Source organism: Salmo salar, chromosome ssa23, assembly GCF_905237065.1.
Source record: "Salmo salar chromosome ssa23, Ssal_v3.1, whole genome shotgun sequence".
In the NCBI taxonomy this organism is placed as follows: Eukaryota; Metazoa; Chordata; class Actinopteri; order Salmoniformes; family Salmonidae; genus Salmo; species Salmo salar.
In genome coordinates, this window is record NC_059464.1 from 20908446 (window position 1) to 20930320 (window position 21875).

The window sequence follows — 21875 nt, forward strand, 5'->3', positions numbered from 1 at the left end:
ATAACAACACCCCATCACTCCCCTTCACCAACGGCCCATACAGCCCTGTAGTGTGTGTCTGTGTGTGTGTGTCTGTGTGTGAGCGTACATGCGTTTGTGTATGCCTGTGTTTGTGCGCGTTTGGGCCCATGTGTCTGTCTGTGTTTATGTTTTGATCTGACTACAAAGAGAGTGTACGGAGCTATGGCCATTTGTGCGGTTATTGACTTGGGTAATGCTTTTTGTAGCAGTGGCCATTGGTTGCCGTGGCAGCGGGATGCGGTTGACATGACAGATATAGAGCTTTGTGCAGACAAGGTCTGTTTGGATGTTCCAGAGTAGCACTGCAGCATGGCAGCACTCTCATCAGGACTGCAGGATGTGTGTGTGTGTGTGTGTGTGTGTGTGTGTGTGTGTGTGTGTGTGTGTGTGTGTGTGTGTGTGTGTGTGTGTGTGTGTGTGTGTGTGTGCGTGTGTGTGTGTGTGTGTGTGTGTTTACTGTATGTGTGTGTGTGTGTGTGTGCTGTCTATTGATTGGTAACGAAATGTGAACCTGTGCATGCCTGTGGCTAAATGCTTTGATTGTCTCTGTATGTGTGCGTTATTGAGTTCTTTGTGAGGTTTTTATGTGTGGAGTACATACCTTTCAGTACCTGTGTGTTCCTGTTTGATTCCTGCTTCATTCTACCTGTTCACTGTGTGAACGGCCATATTCATGAGGAGCACTCCAGGCAAAACACAGAGCAAACACTTGCTATATCCACACAGAGAAACACAGTCATCGCTACAAACATCCCAGCAACACAACAACACAGACATTCACCGCCGCAACAATGATTCAGAAAGATAGATAGACAGATATAGAAGATAACAACACCCTCTGGGGGAAGAAAACACTTCAGTCAGTCATAGTTAATATGAAACACTTTGACACCATGGCAACAACCTTCTCATCCAGCCAGCTGTACTCTTCATACCGAGGAGGAGATCACTATGTCACCTTCTTGGAAAATCGACACCATCCTCCACGAAGTAGCCTAAACACGTATTGTGTCTGCATAGCGACTGTTGGTTTTAATTATAGGTTTGTGTTGTGTGGTGAAACAGATTTCTGTCGGTGTGTTTCTAAGTGTGTCTGTATCGGTATAGTCTTTCTGAGCGGGAATGCCGTTTGACTATGTGGCCATTCGCTCTCTGGGAATAGTCTATAGTGGTCCTTTGTGTTTGTCTCTGTCAGTGATATTGGCTATATTCAGTAGACTCATTTGAAGCCTGGGGCTCACAGCTCTATAAGCTGGGATCCTCACCAGTCCCCGCCAGTCTGACGGAAATGTCCCATTATGCTGTATGAATACGGGGAACAATGCAAAGCTTTACAAATCCTCCCGTTCCATTATGAGGATCCTTTATTGAGTGGAGCTTTAGCTCCTGCAGACACCCATATCCCATGTTGGACAGCCATGAAACCTAGATAGATAGGGGGAGGGGAGAGGGGAGGGAGAGAGAGAGAGAGGGAGAAAGAGAGAGAGAAAGAGAGATGGCAAGTGAGAGAGAAAGAGAGAGCGAGAGAGAGAGAGAGATGGCTAGAGAGAGAGAGATCTCTAGAGAGAGAGAGAGAGAGGGAGATGGCGAGAGAGAGAGAGAGAGAGAGAGATGTCTAGAGAGAGAGAGAGAGAGAGATGGCGAGAGAGAGAGAGATGTCTAGAGAGAGAGAGAGAGAGATGGCGAGAGAGAGAGAGAGAGAGAGATGGCTAGAGAGAGAGATATGGCTAGAGAGAGAAAGAGATGGCTAGAGAGAGAGAGAGATGGCTAGAGAGAGAGATATGGCTAGAGAGAGAAAGAGATGGCTAGAGAGAGAGAGAGATGGCTAGAGAGAGAGATATGGCTAGAGAGAGAAAGAGATGGCTAGAGAGAGAGAGAGAGATGGCTAGAGAGTGAGAGATGGCTAGAGAGAGAGAGATGGAGAGAGAACAGGTGGGGGGGAAGAGAGGTAAAAAAAAGAGGAGAGGAGGAGAGAAGGGAAAGGCGAGAGAGGTGAGGGAGAGGAGAGGACAGTAATGGAGGTGAGGAGAATGGAAATAGAAAGCAGGGAATAGAAGAAGAAGGGCAGAGGAGAGGAGAGAGAGCAGGGGAAATAAGAGGAGACAGGAGGGGATAAGGTCACTTCCATCTGTCCATCCATGCGTATGGCTGCCTTAGCAATGGGAGACTGAGGGACTCATTGGGAGAACGCTCAGTATGTGGGTCATTGCAATGAATGATTGTTTGTAAATACCATGAGTGCTTTCTCTCCTCTCCCCGTGTGTGTGTTTCTGTGAGTGTGTTTGTGTGTGTGTTTGTGTGTGTGTTTGAGTGTGTCTGTGCGCAGTGCTGTCTCTGTGACGGGGCTTTTGCTGATTGTGGCATGATAGAGAGGGAAACAGGAGCGGACATGGTGTTTTTCTGGCTGGCTGGAGAGCAGTGGCACACCATTCATCTTTATCCAGTGCCCTGACAGCCAGGAGCCTCCCTCTGTCTGACCATCATCTCGTTTCTCTCTCATCCTCTCTCTCGCTTGCTTCCACTCTCTTCTCCTCTCACTACGCTTTTCTCTGTGTCTCAGTTGTCGTGCTGCATTTCCCTGTTTCCCACAAAAGGGATTTCATTCTATGAGGGAAATCATATTATAAAGTATTGTAAAATCAAATGATATTGTATTTGTCTCACCTCCGTATAGCACGGGTGCTCTTTCCCAATGATGCAGAGTTAAAAATACGAACATTTAAATGTGTGCGTTATGTGTGTGTGTGTGTGTGTGTGTGTGTGTGTGTGTGTGTGTGTGTGTGTGTGTGTGCGTGTGTGTGCGTATGCATATGCATATGTATGTGTGTTTGTGTGAGACTGTCAGCGTAAGTGTGTGTGAGTGTGTGGGTAGATTCCTGTGAGTGTGCATAAATGTTATCTTGCACACACACACACACATAGTATACACAGCACAAGCAGGAGAGCGAGAGAGAGTGTCACGTCCTGACCATAGTAAGATGTTATTTTCTATGGTAGAGTAGGTCAGGGCGTGACGGGGGTGTTTTGTGTTTTTCTATGTTTTCTATTTCTATGTTCTTGGGTTCTAGTTTTTGTATTTCTATGTTGGCTTGTTTGGGATGATCTCCAATTGGAGGCAGCTGGTCCTCGTTGTCTCTAATTGGAGATCATATTTAAGTAGGGGTTTTTCTTCCTGGGTTTTGTGGGTTATTATATTTTGAGTAGTGTTTGTTTCTCTCTGCGTCACGGTTTGTTGTTTTGTCAAATTCAGTTATTTATGTATTGCAAAGTTTCACGGATTAAATAAAAATGTGGAACTACAAACAAGTTGCACCTTGGTCCGCTCCTTTCGACAGCTGTGACAGAGAGAGAGAGACGTCGTTGCTCCGTAATGAAATATGGAATAGAGTTACCCCCTTTATCCTCCTTCAGCAACAACCAGTGCAGCACTGGCATACACACAAGAGCACCTATGTAATTTGTCCCTGTACATGCACTACATACACACACACACACACACACACACACACACACACACACACACACACACACACACACACACACACACACACACACACACACACACACACACACACACACACACACACACACACACACACAAAATACATAAACACTGCATCCACTTACCACCCCTTTTGCAAACACACATAATCCACTCTCTTTTTCCATAACACGCTTCCACGCACACACTCTGCCACGCACACACGCTGCCACGCACACATGCTGCCACGCACACACGCTGCCACACACACACGCTGCCACACACACACGCTGCCACACACACAGATGTCTCACCTCTCACCCAGCACACACGCCCTCTACTCCCCTGATAATCACAGTGCAGTGCTATAGAACGTTAATGATTAATCTGCGTTCATTTCTGGGGCCTGGGCTGACATGTCTTAAACGCTATGATTAGCTTAGCTTCCGTCCTTTCAGCCTGAATCTCCAAAGCTCGACGTAGAGAGCTGTGGCGTTCCAGACGCTTTCCGCACGGACACATCCTAATGGGATCAGCCCGCCGCCCGGCCACAGAGCAAGGGATCTGAACCATAAGGGGCGTTTGTTTATTCCAGGTCCAACCCATCCCCAGTCAAAGACATACAGTACCCCGACTACCCATGCTAGTCGACTACCAACCTGGTCCATCTTAGCCCAGTGGCAGGGTGGAGGGCTGGCTTCACTAATTGCACTTTTGTCGGGATTAAATATTCATCATTTTTCTGCAGTCAGGCAGCTCTTCGTCTCAGTGCGTCTATCAGGCTGGCGGCAGAGGAGAGCAGAGGAGCGGAGGGCAGAGTGATAGGCTATGATTAACATCAAGCCAACAGGCAACTTCTTATCCTACTAGACTTCTTGAGCTTATATTCTTAACTTTCTCTCTGGAGACTGTTAGTGAATGATGCTCACGTACCATGCATAAAACACTTTTTTTTTTTAGCTATTCACACTTTACCATAGGAACATGCAGTATACACTGATGAAAAGACAACTGTGGTGTGTGGAGGCACTTCCCCCCCCAAACAAGTGTAAAGGACACACTTTATGAGAGATACAGTGTACTGCATATACGCACGCACACATGCACACAGAGGCACACACACATACATACACACATTATCACACGGCCCATGTGCACAAAAAACACACACAAATGCAGTGATTAATTATTTACATAATAATTTATTCATGAGAGGAAGAGAGCAGAGGGTCGTCTTTGTGACTTTGAGAGTCTTCTCCTCGAACTAATTTCACTGTATTCATGCAGACATGTTGAGCAAGGCACACGGGTCACTAGCTTGGAGGACATGGGGGAGGCGATGGAGATTGTGAGGTTCGAGACATGCAGTCTGTATGCAAGTCAGCACTTTCAAGTTCCAAGTTGTAATGTCACGTGCCCAGGTACAGTGAAATGCCTTTCTTGCGAGCTCTAAACTCAACAATGCAGTATCAATATCAATGTAGAACTAAAAATAACATAAGGTAGAACAAAAACACACAAGATATAGAAATAAGAAATAAGAACACGAGAAAGTAAGAAGCTATATAGAGGGTCAGTTCCAATATCATATTTACAATATGCAGAGCTACTGGAGTGATAAAGGCAGATATGTATAGGGGTAAAAACATGCATGAGAGCACCAGCTGTTCCGGATGACTGTTTGATCACGCTCTCCGCAGCCGATGTGAATAAGACCTTCAAACAGGTCAACATTCACAAGGCCGCCAGGCCAGACGGATTACCAGGACGTGTACTGCGAGCATGCACTGAACAACTGGCAAGTGTCTTCACTGACATTTTCAACCTCTCCCTGTCTGACTCTGTAATACCAACATGTTTCAAGCAGACCACCATAGTCCCTGTGCCCAAGAACACAAAGGTAACCTGCCTAAATGACTATCGACCCATAGCACTCACGTCTGTTGCCATTAAGTGCTTTGAAAGGCTGGTCATGGCTCACATCAACACCATTATCCCAGAAACCCTAGACCCACTCCAATTTGCATACAACAGATCCACAGATGATGCAATCTCTATTGCACTCCACACTGCTCTTTCCCACCTGGACAAAAGGAACACCTACGTGAGAATGCTATTCATTGACTACAGCTCAGCGTTCAGCACCATAGTGCCCTCAAAGTTCTTCAATAAGCTAAGGATTCTGGGACTAAACACCTCCCTCTGCAACTGGATCCTGGACTTCCTGACAGGCCGCCCCCAGGAGGTAAGGGTAGGTAACAACACATCCGCCACGCTGATCCTCAACACAGGGGCCCCTCAGGGGTGTGTGCTCAGTCCCCTCCTGTACTCCCTGTTCACTCATGACTGCATTGCCAGGCATGACTCCAAAAGGTTCTACAGCTGCATCATTGAGAGCATCCTGACTGGTTGCATCACCGCCTGGTATGGCAACTGCTCGGCCTCCGACCGCAAGGCACTACAGAGGGTAGTGTGTACGGCCCAGTACATCATTGGGGCCAAGCTTCCTGCCATCCAGAACTTCTATACCAGGTGGTGTCAGAGGAAGGCCCTAAAAATTGTCACAGACTCCAGTCACCCTAGTCATAGACTGTTCTCTCTGGTACCGCACGGCAAGCAGTACCAGAGCACCAAGTCTAGGTCCAAGAGGCTTCTAAATAGCTTCTATTTTTCTGTTATTATCTAGGCATAGTCACTTTAATAACTCTACCTACATGTACATATTACCTCAATTACCTCGACTAACCGGTTCCCCTGCACATTGATTCTGTACCAGTACCCCCTGTGTATATAGGCTCGCTATTGTTATTTTACTGCTGCTCTTGCTTACTTACTTTTATTTTTTATTCTTATTCATATTTTTTAAGCTGCATTGTTGGTTAGGGGATTGTAAGTAAGCATTTCACTGTTGTATGTGACTAATAACATTTGATTTGATTTGATGTGAGTAAGTGTATGTCCATGTGTGTAGAGTCAGTATAAATGTGTGTGCATGTTATGTGGGTGTTGGAGTGTCAGTGTGCGTGAGTGTGTAGAGTCCTGTGAGTGTGTAGAGTCCTGTGAGTGTGCATAGAGACAGTGTAAAAATATTAATCAAATAGAAGGGTCAACTAGTCCGCGTAGCCATTCTGTTAGATATTTAGCAGTCTTATGGCTTGGGGATAGAAGCTGTTCAGGAGCCTGTTGGTGTCTGACTTGATGCACTGGTACCGCTTGCCGTGCGGAAGTAGAGCGAACAGTCTATGGCTTGGGTGGCTAAAGCCTATATTGCTTTTCCGGTCCTTCCTTTCACACCGCCTGATATAGAGGTCCTGGATGGTAGGGAGCTCTGCCCCAGTGATTTACTGGGCTGTCTGCAACATCCTCTGTAGCATTATGCGATCGAGGGCGGTGCTGTTGCTATACCAAACGGTGATGCAGCCAGTCAAAGTGCTCTCAGTGGTGCAGCTGTAGAACTTTTTGAAGATTTGAGGGCCCATGACAAACCTTTTCAACCTCCTGAGGGAGAAGAGAGCCTGTTGCGCTGTGCTCGCCACCCCCCGTTTCCTGTAATCCACAATCAGCTCCTTGGTCTTACTGACGTTGAGGGAGATGTTGTTGTCCCAGCACTACACTGCCAGGTCACGGACCGCCTCCTTGCAGGCTGTCTCATCGTCGCCGGTGATCAGGCCTACCAACTTAGTGTCGTCAGCAAACTTGATGATGGTGTTGGAGTCGTGCGTGGCCATGCAGTCGTGGGTGAACAGGGAGCACAGGAGGGGAAAAAGCACACACCTCTGTGGGGCCCGCGTGTTAAGGGTGAGCGTGGCGGAGGTGATGCTGCCTACCCTTACTACCTGGGGTTTGTCTGTCAAGGAGTCCAGGATCCATTGAACAGCATTCTCACATAGGTATTCCTCTTATCTTGGTGGGTGAGGGCAGCGTGGAGTGGATCTGTTTATGGATCTGTTGTGGCGGTATGCAAATTAGAGTGGGTCTATGGTGTCTGGGAGGAGGGAGTTGATGTGAGCCATAAATAGCCTTTCAAAGCACTTCATGATTACAGATGTGAGTGCTACAGGGAGGTAGTTTATATTTTTTGTATTTTCTTTTTCACCTTTATTTAACCAGGTAGGCTAGTTGAGAACAAGTTCTCATTTACAACCGCGGCCTGGCCAAGATAAAGCAAAGCAGTGCGACCCAAACAACAACACAGAGTTACACATGGAATAAACAAGCGTACAGTCAATAACACAATAGAAAAAAAAGAAAGTCTATATACAGTGTGTGCAAATGGCGTGAGGAGGTAAGGCAATAAATAGGCCATAGCAGCGAAGTAATTACAATTTTGTGGCATGAAGCCTTAGAGTTCTTGAGAACAGGAATGATGGTGGTCATCTTAAAACGTGGGGATTCCAGACTGGGACAAGGAGAGGTTTTATTCAATGTATTGTGTTCATTGGGTGGGTATGCATTTTGCAGAACATGTGTTTGTTTGTACATGTATACTATACTGTAGTACTGTAGTATTCTACTGCCTAGCCGTATCGTAAAATAATGACACATACTGAAGAATAACAAGGCATTCATACCATCCTGTTGAATAGGCCTTTGGTCTGCCTGTATCAGTGTGCCTTTGGTCTGCCTGTATCAGTGTGCCTTTGGTCTGCCTGTATCAGTGTGCCTTTGGTCTGCCTGTATCAGTGTGCCTTTGGTCTGCCTGTATCAGTGTGCCTTTGGTCTGCCTGTATCAGTGTGCCTTTGGTCTGCCTGTATCAGTGTGCCTTTGGTCTGCCTGTATCAGTGTGCCTTTGGTCTGCCTGTATCAGTATGTCTGTTGAGCTGCATCCTGTCCTACAAGGTGGATATATCCCCTCTGCTGAATTTCTTATCACCATGGGATGTTCCATATGAATGGCCAGACCAGAGACACTGAAGTGTAGCTATCTCAGAGACAGGGACAGAGGGAGAGACAGAAAGAGAGCAGAGAGAAGAGCAGAGGAGAGGAAAGCAGAAGCTAGTCTAATCTGTCATGTCAGTGATTTGATGCCCCGGCTGCCTCTTGCCACGCCCCTAGCTGAGCTGTTGTCACGTCATAAAGCACCACCGTGATACGTACAGCTAGGTCACCCCTGACCTGACCTACCCCTGTCAGTATTCAACATCCATCCATGCCTGAGGATGTCGGGAGATTACATGGAAACAGGCCACTAGGGGTAACAGTGAGCGCTGTTACCTTCAGGTAGGTTTTGGTTTTGTGAGGGTGTTGTGGAAGGGGAGATTGGTGTAAGCATCTGGTGTCAAAGGTTGCATGTTCAAATCCAGCAATAGAAAGTTGTTTTTGAGATTTTTGTTTAAAGCCTATCCCAAATCGTATTATTTACCTTGACCATTCGGAGTTAATGCCTAAACTTAACCCTAACCTTAAAAAAATTGTGTTAATGCCTAAACTTAATCTTAAACACTTCAAAATTTGACGTTTGGAACAACTTCGAAATGTGTTTTGTGAAAACATGGATGAGACTGTGAGAGCTTGTTGCAGCACGTTGTGTGGACCGGGAAACAAACAGGGATACCACCAGGGACTAGGGACCAGTGCCCAGTGTAACTACGGTATGGCGCCGCAGGGATAGTTGCCTTGTTTGGACAGGCTGACCAACCTTGGACAGGCTGGTGTAGGTATGGGTCCGACAGCAATACGCCCCCCCACCCCGCCCACTCTCAGACCATGTGAGAAACGAGACCATAGAGAGGAGTGGAGAGGCGCATAGAGCATTATGGGATACCAGCAGAAAGAGCACACAGGACCCATGGGATGCACTTAACAGAGGGTTATATAGGAGTGTTGTTGTATACCCAGGATAATAATGTACACACACACACACGGAAACACAGTACTGCACATACTGACAAAATGCCAGATATGTCAAATGTTTTGCATGCACGGCTACTCTGGCACTGAATTAGTAGCATGTGAGGGAAAAGTAGGCCAACCACAAACAAAATACAACATACATTTAAGTTAATAGGAGATTACAATATATTATTCATATATACTGGACTAGCACATACATACTGCATAACTCCCATACAAATAACTATACACCCACACAGACAGGCCTCTAATGTCACAGTGAATAGAACAGATCTATAATTCACCTACAAGTCATCTGGAGCCTTAGGCTGTCCATGACTTTTAACGTTGAAGGTTCTTACGCTCACGTTCAAACACGCATGCGAAGTGCTCACACATACACACACGTATCACAACCTCCACAACCTCCACATACCTCCCCTTATAGCTAATTGTGTTTTTTTTCCAACACATCAATTAACACAGACATAGGTGCTGGAAAGAATGATACATGCACAATTCCCACTGCAGTCATTCTTAGCTGCCATGGTTTTTGCCTTATATGCTTACACTGACTGAAGCACTGACGATTGCTGGAATTTGCATGAAATACAACGTTTGGTGTGCACATTGCACTCTTGAGATAGGCTTCTTCAGCAGTCTTTTTATGTAGTGGAGCTGCCGTGATTGTAGCGATCTCAGAGCCAGCTACGCTCCCAAACCGAGGAGGAGAGAATCAATCTGGCAGAGAGAGAGAGAGAGAGAGAGACAGAGTTACAGAGGTGGAGGGAAAGAGAGTAGGATAGAGCATAAAGGATGGAGGGAGAGAGTACAAAATTGAGAACAGGATGAAGGAATAGGAGACGAGGGAGAGAGGAATACAGAGGACAGAGAGAACAGACTCTCGATTGGTTGAAACGCGACACTCATGCAATGACTGCTGCATCAACGTCCTTCCTGGCTGATCATGTCAGGTCATGGCTTTGGCTGATGGGACTCTGATATTGATTGGAGAAAAGGCCTGATTCAGAGCTCAGGAAGTTGGAGGAAGATGACCTCATTGACTCAGGGCTGGGAGTTTTTTTTTTTAGATCATAAATACAGATGAACCAATCCTGCCAAACCAGTACAGTAGCCGGATTTTGTGCGTGGGGGATGTCTTTGATATGGGTCCCGGACGTGTTCGTCTCGGGACCTGAAGTGCTTTGTTGTTGAGTCACACCCTATAGCTGATATTTCCTCTGAGCAAAAGCAACACAATCCAATCAACACACCAGCACGCCTACTAATTCAAGTTCTTTCAGTTCATCATTCATTCTCTCCCCCCTTCCCACCCACCCTCCCTCCCTACGTATATGGTCTTCTCAAAATAAAGCAAGGTTTTATAATTGATAAATTGATCTAATTAAGGAGCTAGTGAACACAGATGTTCTCCTCTTTTCTCCGGGCCTTTGTCAATATGGATTTAATTAATTAACAATTTCCCTCCCCATGTCATGCCTCAGCGGACTGCGAGCCCGTGAGTGAGTGTGTGTATGTGTGTGTGTGTGCGTACATCAGTGGAGGCTGCTGAGGGGAGGACGGCTCATAATAATGGCTGGAACGGAGCCCTTGGAATGGCATCAAACCCATGTAAACCATGTGTTTGATGTATTTGATACCATTCCACTAATTCCGCTCCAGCCATTACCACGAGCCGTCCTCCCCAATTAAGGTGCCACCAACCTCCTGTGGCGTATGTGTGCATGTGGAGAGGAGAGGCTGAGGCAAAGAAAGGAAGAGCTGCGTTTTATTTCATCAAACAGTTTAAACCCATTGGGCAAAAATTGGTTCAATCTACATTGTTTCCATACCATTTCAAAACGAATGTGGAAAACTGATTGGATTTGAAAAAGTCAGCAACTTAAGGGAATTTAGTATCTTTTCAACCAACTTTTAACCTAAATCCATTGACATGGTGAAATGTTTTGTTGATTTCACTTTGAATTCGCGTTAGTTGACAACTTATCCAAAATTAAATCAAAACTAGACATTGAAATGACGTCTGTACCCAGTGGGTTGTGAGTGTTCCTCTGTGACGTGTCTAAGCCAAAAGCTCTGTCTGACAGGCAGACAGTTAGCTGTCAAGAGTTTTACTTTTGGAGCAGACATCAAGAGGAGCTCAGAGGGATACTTTTTTTTTAGACAGAGAGCGAGAAGGAGAAGAAGAAGGTTTTTTTCTCCTCCTCTTTTTGTAAGATTAGTGAGATTTAGAGTTTCTTAATCCCGGGGCTTTTTCGCCAAAGCAAGGAGCTTCAGTTTGATCTTGTGACAAAGCACAGATAGAGATAAGGAAGATGATACTCCTCGGTTTAGACGATGGGGTAATTAAAAACGCTCAGGAATGATGGGATATCATACTTCCCAGAATGCTTTACTGTCATTTGTATTCCCAATATAGGCCTACTGTTGGGAGGTATTTTCTGTCCCAAACGACGCTCTCTTTCACATACATATGTCCCATCTTTCACAGTACCAAAGAAAAGCTTCTTCCTCCAGGCCTGAAGCAGAACAGAATCATATTTTCCTTTTCTCTCAGCCTGTTATGTCAGAAGCTATATTTCCCAATACGTCTTAAGAACTGAGCTGTCATGGAGTGAGCTGAGAAAGGATTGCAGTACTCCAACAGTCCGGATTAACACTGCTGGCTTCTCTACTGCCAGTAGGGGGGAAGGGCCTGGCCGGGGACTGGGTTGGTTCATGACTCTCGGTAGCCATCACACACCACAGACAGGATGCTATACACCAGGGGCGGGCAATTCCAGTCCTCGAGTGCCTGATTGGTGTCACAGTTTTTCCCCAGCCCCAGCTAACACACCTGACTCCAATAATCACCTAGTCATGATCTCCAGTTCAGAATGAAATTTGATTAATCAGCTGTGTTTGCTAGGAATGGAGAAAAAGTGTGAGTGGGCAACTCCAGCCCTCGAGGACTGGAGTTGCCCACCCCTGCTATACACCAACTTCAGAATGGATACGTCCATCAGGGTTCAGGTCACAACACTGGACCATCTCTGACAGACACTCTGGGTAGTCAAGGCCATTCACATGCATGCACACATATACACACACACTATACACACACATGCACAAACATCCACACACACAAATACAAGGAACCCTGTGTCCGCACCAGACTGACTGATCTAGCTCATATTTTGATAATGATCTGTGGTTATTTGTGCTATCTGTGTATTCTGTGCTGATAATATTATTGTCTGCTGCAGTCAGTCGAGAGAGGGAGAGCGTAGCGTATTTGGGTTAGGGAGGATAATCCACTCACCCCTAAAGAGGATTGGAGAATCTCACAGGCTTTGATGAGTTGTGAGCTGGTGTTTATTTCACATCACAAGAAGAAGACTGTTTTTGTCACAGCCAGCCAGGGCGCATCCTCCCCTCTATCCTCCGCTGCCCCTCCCACGGAATGCTGGGTAATTATTATTGTGCCAGAGAAGGTGTTTCTTAGCTATCTCTATCCAGATCACAGGGTTAATGGAGATTATGTGATTACTGAAGCGTCTCTCTGTGTCTGTCTGTGACTGTGGAGAACTAGGCATGGTGTACTGCTGCTGAGGCAGGCAGCTAGCTCTAATGAGCCAGCACTAAGCTGAGCCATGATCCCCCGCAACACAAATCACACACTGACACACACAAGGGAGGGTGGGGGGGGGGGGGCAGAAAAACACAATTTACACAACACTACAGGAGGAGGTTTTGTTTGTGTATTAGATAGGAAGGCAGACAAAGAAAAAGAGTACTTCATTCGGAAGAAAATTATCCAACATTTGTTTGTCTTCGCTCATTGGTTCCTCTCTCTAGGGTCCCCAGCTTCAGGACCACCCTGTCCCTCTGCGACTTGGAGACTGTTGTCTGGGTTCCCTGCTCTGGCCTCAGACTGGAGAGATTGTGGCCTTAATTCCTCCAGACAGCCTTTAATGTTCTAAGCAGCAGTGGAGATATGCCTAAGTGGCTAAAGCAGCCCTGTGCCTCTGATCCCCAGAAGGAAGGGGATTTGAATTAAGGGTATCAAAGCCCTTAACAAGGCACACACGAGACAATGACTAGGGTGTCGTCTCTGAGAGATAAACCATATTGTACCGTGAGCTTCCGCTCGCATAGATAATGCATTCTTCAAACCACCCGGGATGCACTGGTCACACACCTTGTGGGAACTTATTACTTGGATCATATTTGGATATACAGACTGATGGTACAGACTCTACAGCTTCTTTCATACCCTTCATGATTTCTTGCTCAAAGCGGGCGGAGGTTTGTGTGCAAAGTATATGGTTATTGTATGTGAGAGTAGTTTCTGAAAGTGGCAATGTTAAGTGTCTCTGTCCCTTTCTCTCCATCTCTTCTATAACAAGCATCCATGTTGTTGTCATTCCGCAAGGGACCTGTTTTCAGCGTATTATGTCTCCAGTCAATAACCAGTACAGAGTGTGCGTGTTTATTCTGTGTTCCCATTTAACTAGCAAGTAAATAAATAATTAAACCAATTTGTGTAGTACTGAATCATAAGTAAGGCTCGGGTTTTGCAGATGCAAGGAGGTTACGACTGTTCAGAATTATAGAAGCTTTTATTTGAACATTTATTTAGTCAGTTAAGAACAAATTCTTATTTACAATGACGATCTACCAGGGAACAGTGGGTTAACTGCTTTGTTCAGGTGCAAACGACAGATTTTTATCTTGTCAGCTCAGGGATTCAATCCAGCAACCTTTCGGTTACTGGCCCAATGCTCTAACCACTAGGCTACCTGCCGCCGTTGATAGTTTATATATGTAATAGGTAAAGACCTTTTAGGGTTTAATTTGGGAGATGGTAACTCTTTAAAGAACCGCTCTCGTGGTGCCCCAGATCCTAATGAGTTAATTGTTACATGATTAATTTAATCGGGTAAAAATGAAACATAGTTAGTAAATTGAAAAAATAACAGTCTTCAGATGAATGTTAAAGTCAAGTCATGACACTACCTACCTATCTACAGGTTTTCAAAAATGTGCTCTTCTAGTATTTCTCCAGTAGGTTTCCTGAAGGAGAAAGCCTCCACTTCGATGTCAAAAATAATAAAACAAAAACACTATAGTAAATACTAAAGTAGTCAGCCAAAAAACTTTTGTGAATACTATAGTATTTATACTATAGTATTTTGTCATGTGGGTTGTTAATCACTCTCTGAACAGCTCCGTTAACTTAGGTTTTCAATTTTCCACTGCCGTGGGTAAAATGTGGGAATGTTTTCTCAGGATTTAATTCCATACTGTCAGCTTCTCCAAAGGTACTGTACTGCAGGCTTGCCATCTGAAGGTGTGTTCCAGTGTCTGCGGTGTGTGTGTGAGCGTGTGTGCGTGCATACACATGTGTGCTTGTGCACGTTGTAAAGTTCCTAATGTCCTGAAGTAATTAATTTAGCCCCACTTGAAGCACGTAACGTGCTGGTGTAACAGCAGTCTTTTATGACTGATGTACATGCAGCTTTAATTACACAAATTGATGTCGAGTGACATGTGGAAGGATGATGCCCCTCTCCACTGAAGCAGGGCTCAGCGTTGTGGACTGAAATATTCTTCTTCTATCCAACCACTTCCAACCACCCTTGCTTAAGTGGTATATTGCTGACTCGACACTCTTGATAGGATTCAATACGTTAGCTCTGAATTAGGGTGAGTTTCCAGTAGATAAAAAGAGACCGCCACACACACACACGTAAGCACACACACCTCCCTGCATCTGACAGGTTTGTGGAACACAGGTGGAAGTTAGTAATAGCAAGCGTCCCAGCATAGCCAAGCTCTGACTGGGCCACAAATCATGATCAATGGTCCTCTGCTTGGCTCCACTGTCTGAAACGTCTCCCTCTTCTTTGAATGTCAGTAACCATGCCAAACTGAACCGACTGCTCCCCAAATTCTGTCTGACTGGTGGAGCCAGTCAAGCCCTATGGCTGGAAGTGAGATATAGAGGCCAGTTCAGGATGAAATCTCTCTGTCTGTGATGTATGGACACAGAGCATGACCTGCTCAGACAGACCTCTATTGAGACAAAACACTGCTTCAGACTGGTTTGCTGTGTATGTCTGAGTGTGTTAGTAGAATCTCTAACTGGGTCTGGTATGATCCAGCCCATAAAAAAGACAGTTAATGAATGTTTGTTCTTATAGCTCTACAGAGAGGCAGAGACAGGACAATGTTGTTTCAGCTTCCGTTATTGGCACTTCAACCAAAAAGCCTTTATTATGGGAAAGAGAGGAAAACCCAGAGACAGCTGTTTGCTGTCTATTTGCAAACACACTCTCCGACATGCTCAGTTTGTGAGGATTTCAATTGTAGGGTTGTGCGTGTGTATGTGCACGTTGGTATTTGTGCCTTTCGAGTGTTCTGTTTGTGTTGCAGAGCGAGTGTAGGGACGTGAAAGACGTCAACAATATTGGGAATTTGAGAATGCGATTAGTTTCATGAGGGAGAATATGACATTGAGATCTCTGTGGTGTTTTATATTCCTCATGTATCCTGTGTTACCTGCTCTCTATAACCACTGGAACGTTGATTTGTTCACATTTGTATTCAATCATCTGTCAGCCGATCTTATCCACAGTGACTCAAACAGCAGCACAATACATAAACTGGGTGGTTCGAGCCCTGAATGCTGATTCGCTGAAAGCTATATCAGACCATATACCACGGGTATGACAAAACATATATTTTCTAAGTAACCAGTTTATAATAGCAATAAGGCTGTGGTATATGGCCAATATAACACGGCGAAGGGCTATATCCAGGCACTCCTGTAAGGCTTGAGCGTTGTGGGAGAGGAATCAGACGCAGGAAGCAGCGATATCGGGTAATGGCTTTTAATGAGCCAAACGGCGAAAACACAAGCCACCCCAAATAGCAATAGGAGCGCACACAAAACAAAGTGCCCCAAACACAGGGGACAAACACAGTCGGCGCAAAGACACGCACTAGCGCAAAACACCAACAGCGTGTAACCAAGCAATACAAATGAGAAACAATCCCGCACAAAGAGCAGGCGGGCCTACTGGCTAATATAGCCCTGCTAATCACCCCAACACAGAACAGGTGCAAACAATAACGGAAAGGGGGTAAACAAAAGGGAATCAGTGGCAGCTAGTAGGCCGGTGACGACGACTGCCGAGCGCCACCCGAGCAGGAGGGGGAGCCACCTTCGGTGGGAGTCGTGGCAACTCCTCGTTGCATCCTGGCTAAGAATAGCCCTTAGCCGTGGTATATTGGCCATATACCACACCCCCTTGGTCCTTATTGCTTAATTATACACTGACTGATCAAATAAGACAGAAAGGGTGACAGGACAAGAATGACAAAATGACAGTATCAATCCAGTTTTTATTTCAGAAGAACAACCATAAAAAATACAAATGCAAATACAATGATCAGTTGTCTATGTAAGAAAATATACTATTATACACTAGCAGGTTGTGTATTGGGTGTGTGATGTTGCTTGAGGAGGAATCACCTGTCAAGATGATGACATCAGTCATGAGGTCAAATAGATGTCCCCTCTGGGCAGCTTGGATCAGGAAGTAGAGGTGAGGAGATGGATGCATCCAGGGGGTGATGGGTCAGAGGTCACATCATATTAACCACTGCTCCTGAGATGGTGGTGACCTTTAACCTTAATCTCTCTTGTTTAATCCCTGTCCATATCCTCTCTACCTGGACTGGACTATGTTGTCACTACTGAGCCACTGACGATTCAAGAGGATTCAGGGCTGTTGACTGATAGTCTATTCTGTTCCGTGATTCAGTGGCTGTCGTGTGTTCACTGCATCATATATTCATGACACATCCTGTAATTGGTGATGAGTCACTGAGAGCGTAATAATAGTTCCATCCATCACAGGGTACATTATACAACGTCTCTGTTGCAGTATCCCATTTGAACCTCTTTTCAGGTTTTCTTGGTGGGTTGCTGTTGTTGTTGATGCGTGACCTCTCCCAGCTGGGTCTATGGTGTATGTTTCTGACAGGCTGTCCTTGTCTCCCTGTGTGTGTATTTGAAGGTGTAAAGGGGCGTCTCACTATGGCCTGTCTGCCGACAGGAAGCGGCGTTCCCAGGAGGGGGACTGCACTGACAGCACATCAGAACTCACTGTGGCCACCCTGCCCGGCGATGGCCCCACCTCCTCTGCGGTCGCCCTCCTATCAGACGAGCCCGGCCTCGTCAACCCTGCCTTCGATCCCAGCATGGAGGACAACAGCCAATCAGGAAGCACCACAAGCCTGGCAGCCCGCAGCAGTTCCAAGAAGAGTGAGTGTGTTTGTGTGCGTACGGTTATGGGTAGTGCTGCACCTAGTAACCTTTCTCTGATCTATAAAGCACTGTGTGTGTGTGTATATGTGTGTGTGTATATGTGTGTGTGTGTGTGTGTGTGTGTGTGTGTGTGTGTGTGTGTGTGTGTGTGTGTGTGTGTGTGTGTGTGTGTGTGTGTGTGTGTGTGTGTGTGTGTGTGTGTGCGCGCGCATCGCAGTGTTTGTCACTGTGACTGATTGAAAATCAATAGAAAGCAGGGAGCCAGCGGAGGCTTTCTAGTCACAGTTTTATAGTCCCCTCACTTACATAGATACCACCAGTAAACACTATTCAAACATGTATTTTACCCCCTCATACCCACACACCAGATATACACTACCGTTCAAAAGTTTGGGGTCATTTAGAAATGTCCTTGTTTTTAAAAGAAAGCACATTTTTTTGTCCATTAAAATAACATCATATTGTAGCTGGAAACGTAAGGTTTTTATGGAATATCTACATAGGCGTACAGAGGCCCTTTATCAGCAAGCATCACTCCTGTGTTCCAATGGCACGTTGTGTTAGCCAATCCAAGTTTATCATTTTAAAAGGATAATTGATCATTAGAAAACCCTTTTGCAATTATGTTAGCACAGCTGAAAACTGTTGTTCTGATTAAAGAAGCAATAAAACTGGCCTTCTATAGACTAGTTGAGTATCTGGAGCATCAACATTTGTAAGTTCGATTACAGACTCAAAATGGCCAGAAACAAAGAACTTTCATCTGAAACTCGTCAGTCTATTCTTGCTTTTGAGAAATGAAGGCTATTCCATGCGAGAAATTGCCAAGAAACTGAAGATCTCGTACAACCCTGTGTACTAATCCCTTCACCGAACAGTGCAAACTGGCTCAAACCAGAATAGAAAGAGGAGTGGGAGGCCCCGGTGCACAACTGAGCAAGAGGACAAGTACATTAGAGTGTCTAGTTTGAGAAACAAGTCCTCAACTGGCAGCTTCATTAAATAGTACCCGCAAAATACCAGTCTCAATGTCAACAGTGAAGAGGCGACTCCGGGATGCTGGCCTTCTGGGCAGAGTTGCAAAGAAAATGCCATATCTCAGACTGGCCAATAAAATAAAAGATTAAGATGGGCAAAAGAGCACAGATACTGGACCGAGGAACTCTGCCTAGAAGGCCAGCCTCCCGGAGTCGCCTCTTCACTTTTGATATTGAGACTGGTGTTTGCGGGTACTATTTAATGAAGCTGGCCATTTTGAGCCTGTAATCGAACCCACAAATGCTGATGCTCCAGATACTCAACTAGTCTAAAGAAGGACAGTTTTATTGCTTCTTTAATCAGAACAACAGTTTTCAGCTGTGATAACATAACTGCAAAAGGGTTTTCTGATGATCAATTAGCCTTTTAAAATGATAAACTTAGATTAGCTAAAACAACGTGCCATTGAAACACAGAAGTGATGGTTGCTGATAATGGGCCTCTGTACGCCTATGTCGATATTCCATAAAAAAATCTGCCATATCCAGCTACACTAGTCATTTACAACATTAACAATGTTTACACTGTATTTCGGATCAATTTGGTGTTATTTTAATGGACAAAAATGTTTTGCTTTTCTTTCAAAAACAAGGACATTTCTAAGTGACCCCAAACTTTTGAGCTGTAGTGAACATCCCATAAGCCATGCACACTTAAATACAGTATCTGTACTACTTAATGATCTTTGATGGAAATCCTGTTCTTCAATTAGCTTTTATAGCATCGATTTTTCACCGATCTATAAAATCTCTGTCCTGGGCTGGAGGGGTAGAGAAAGAGAGCGAGCGAGAGAAAGGCAGGGAGGTAGAATATAAAGAGAGGGAGTGAGAGTGGGCGGAATGAGGGTTAAATATAGCCCAGGTCCATTAATGCTGAATGACGAGTTAGCCCCTCACCCTCCACTCATCCCACCTGTGAACCCTAGAGCCACTCACGCGTGTCACTCTCACTCACATCCCCCCTCTTAACGTGAGCGCGCCACTGGTGGGGGGGCATCAAATGATGTTGCACCAGCACTTTGGCCAGGGCTGCGGAGCGGAGCGGAGTACCCACCACCATGCAGAGCCACTGCTGCTGAACAAGCTGTCAGCTCCAGAAGCGCCGGGTGCGTTTAAAGAATAATGTGGCTGTCAGGAGGCCTCGCATCTCCCCAGGCCCGCAGAGGGAGGGAGGGGCGCTGCAGAGGCCCACTGCTCCGCTCTCAGGGCAGCCAGGCTGGGGCTCACACTCCACTGCAGCCTGCTCTGTTCTGGTAGAGCCAGGGATGCACACTCCCTGCCAGAATCTCAACTATAGAAGATTATAGTAGGGTCTCACTGGTGTATTTAAACTGCACCAAGTTTTAGCAGAAAGATTACATAAACATGACTGCTGCAGTTTACAAAGCCCATCACCCCTGCTGAGTTTCTAGGCCTCCTCCCTCAAGTGTGCATTTCTATTCTTTCTTGTAATAATGAGTGTTTTGGGGAATTGCTGAAGGGTATTGATTGGAATCCCTAAAACAAATGTGTTCAAGCTGCTGTTAGGGCTTTTGTAGAGGCAGAGAGGACGAGAGATCTCCGGCATCTGATTGGCTGTGGAGAAGTGGTCTCAGAGACTTGTCCAGACATGTTCAGTCAGAACAGAGCTGATCTATAAAGTGTGCCCCTGTCTCTCTCTCCCCTCAGTCCGAAACTATGACCGCACCTCGGTCAGGAGCCGCTCCTTCAGGCGGTTGAACCGTGCTTTCAGTGTCCTGCGGAGGACCAAGAGTGGCACTTCCGTGTCCAATGAGTCCGCAGAGGAACAAGATAATGCCAGGAACGCCAGTGTGCCCCAGGAAGGTATGTGTGTGTTCTTTTGAGTGAGTGGTTGTGTGTTTTCTTTTGTGCACTATATGAAATGTGTGTATACAGTGTGTCTATGTCTATATTGTTTTGTCAGTGGGGGTTGTGTTTAAATCAGTATGATGTCGGTGATCTCTATGCTGTGTCTGCAGTTTCTGTGATTCTCTGTAGAGGGTATGAGATGTGTGTGTGTGTGTGTGTGTGTGTGTGTGTGTGTGTGTGTGTGTGTGTGTGTGTGTGTGTGTGTGTGTGTGTGTGTGTGTGTGTGTGTGTGTGTGTGTGTGTGTGTGTGTGTGTGTGTGCGCACGTCAGTACTTGTGTGTGTGCGTGTGTCCGTGTGTAGGTGCATGCCTGCGCTTGCATGGATTTTTGTGTCTGTGTTTACTTGAATGTGTTTGTGTGCGCCAGTGTGTATGTGTTTGCGAGAGTGTGTGCCTGTGTTTGTTCGTGTGTGTATGTGTGTGCATGTGTGAGCAGTTCCTTTGGCTCTGTGCTGAGAGTGACACGGCTGGGTAACTACTGCAGCATATGTTCCTTTAATAATTCAGCTGCACATTGTGTAAGAGTCCTCTGGTCCCCAGAACAGAGCAGAAGATAGTGATCAGATGGGAGAGTGGGAGCCTGGGGCTCTGTGGGCCAGGCTGGAGGACAGAGAGTAGGAGCTTCAGGGGACAGGGACAGAGAGCTGCTGGACATAGTCTGGACTATACAGAGTATACAAAACATTAAGAACACGTGCTCTTTCCATGACATAAACTGACCAGGTGATTCCAGGTGAAAGCTATGATCCCAGCTGAGTAATACATTTTGTATGTGCCATTCACAGGGTGAATAGGTAAGACAAAAGATTGAAGTGCCTTTGAACGGGGTATGGAGTTAGGTTTGTGTCAAGAACTGCAAAGCTATTGGGTTTTTCACACTCAACAGTTTCCCGTGTCTATCAACAAGGGTCCACCACCCATAGGAAATCCAGCCAACTTGACACAACTGTGGGAAGCATTGGGGTCAACATGGGCTGTGGAATGCTTTCAACACCTTGTAGAGACCATGCCCTACATTATATAGTATGAGCCATGACTAAAATACAGTATATACATATAAAGTGGGAAAAACAGTATGTAAACATTATTCAAGTGACGAGTGTTCAATGAATTCTTCTGAGATGCTCTTCAATTTTTATATTAACACTCCATTTAAAACCCCAATTCATAGATGTACATAGGGCAGCAGTCTCTAAAGTGCAGGGCATCGAGTGGAGGCCGGCTAGTGATGACTCTTTAACAGTCTGATGGCCTGAAGATAGAAGCTGTTTATCAGTCTGTCGGTCCAAGCTTTGTT

The 21875-nt window shown here is 45.7% G+C and overlaps 1 protein-coding gene across 5 annotated transcripts in view; it reads left to right on the top strand.

The window, feature by feature from the left end:
- The window catches only part of lnx1 (ligand of numb-protein X 1), a 68752-nt gene that overhangs the window by 15924 nt on the left and 30953 nt on the right, over positions 1-21875 (top strand). For all 5 annotated transcript variants that reach the window (XM_014168982.2, XM_014168981.2, XM_014168985.2 and 2 more), the window contains 2 exons: positions 17423-17670; positions 20379-20534. In XM_014168982.2, coding sequence (XP_014024457.2) covers positions 17423-17670; positions 20379-20534 — 404 coding nt within the window. The remainder of the gene's footprint in view (positions 1-17422; positions 17671-20378; positions 20535-21875) is intronic.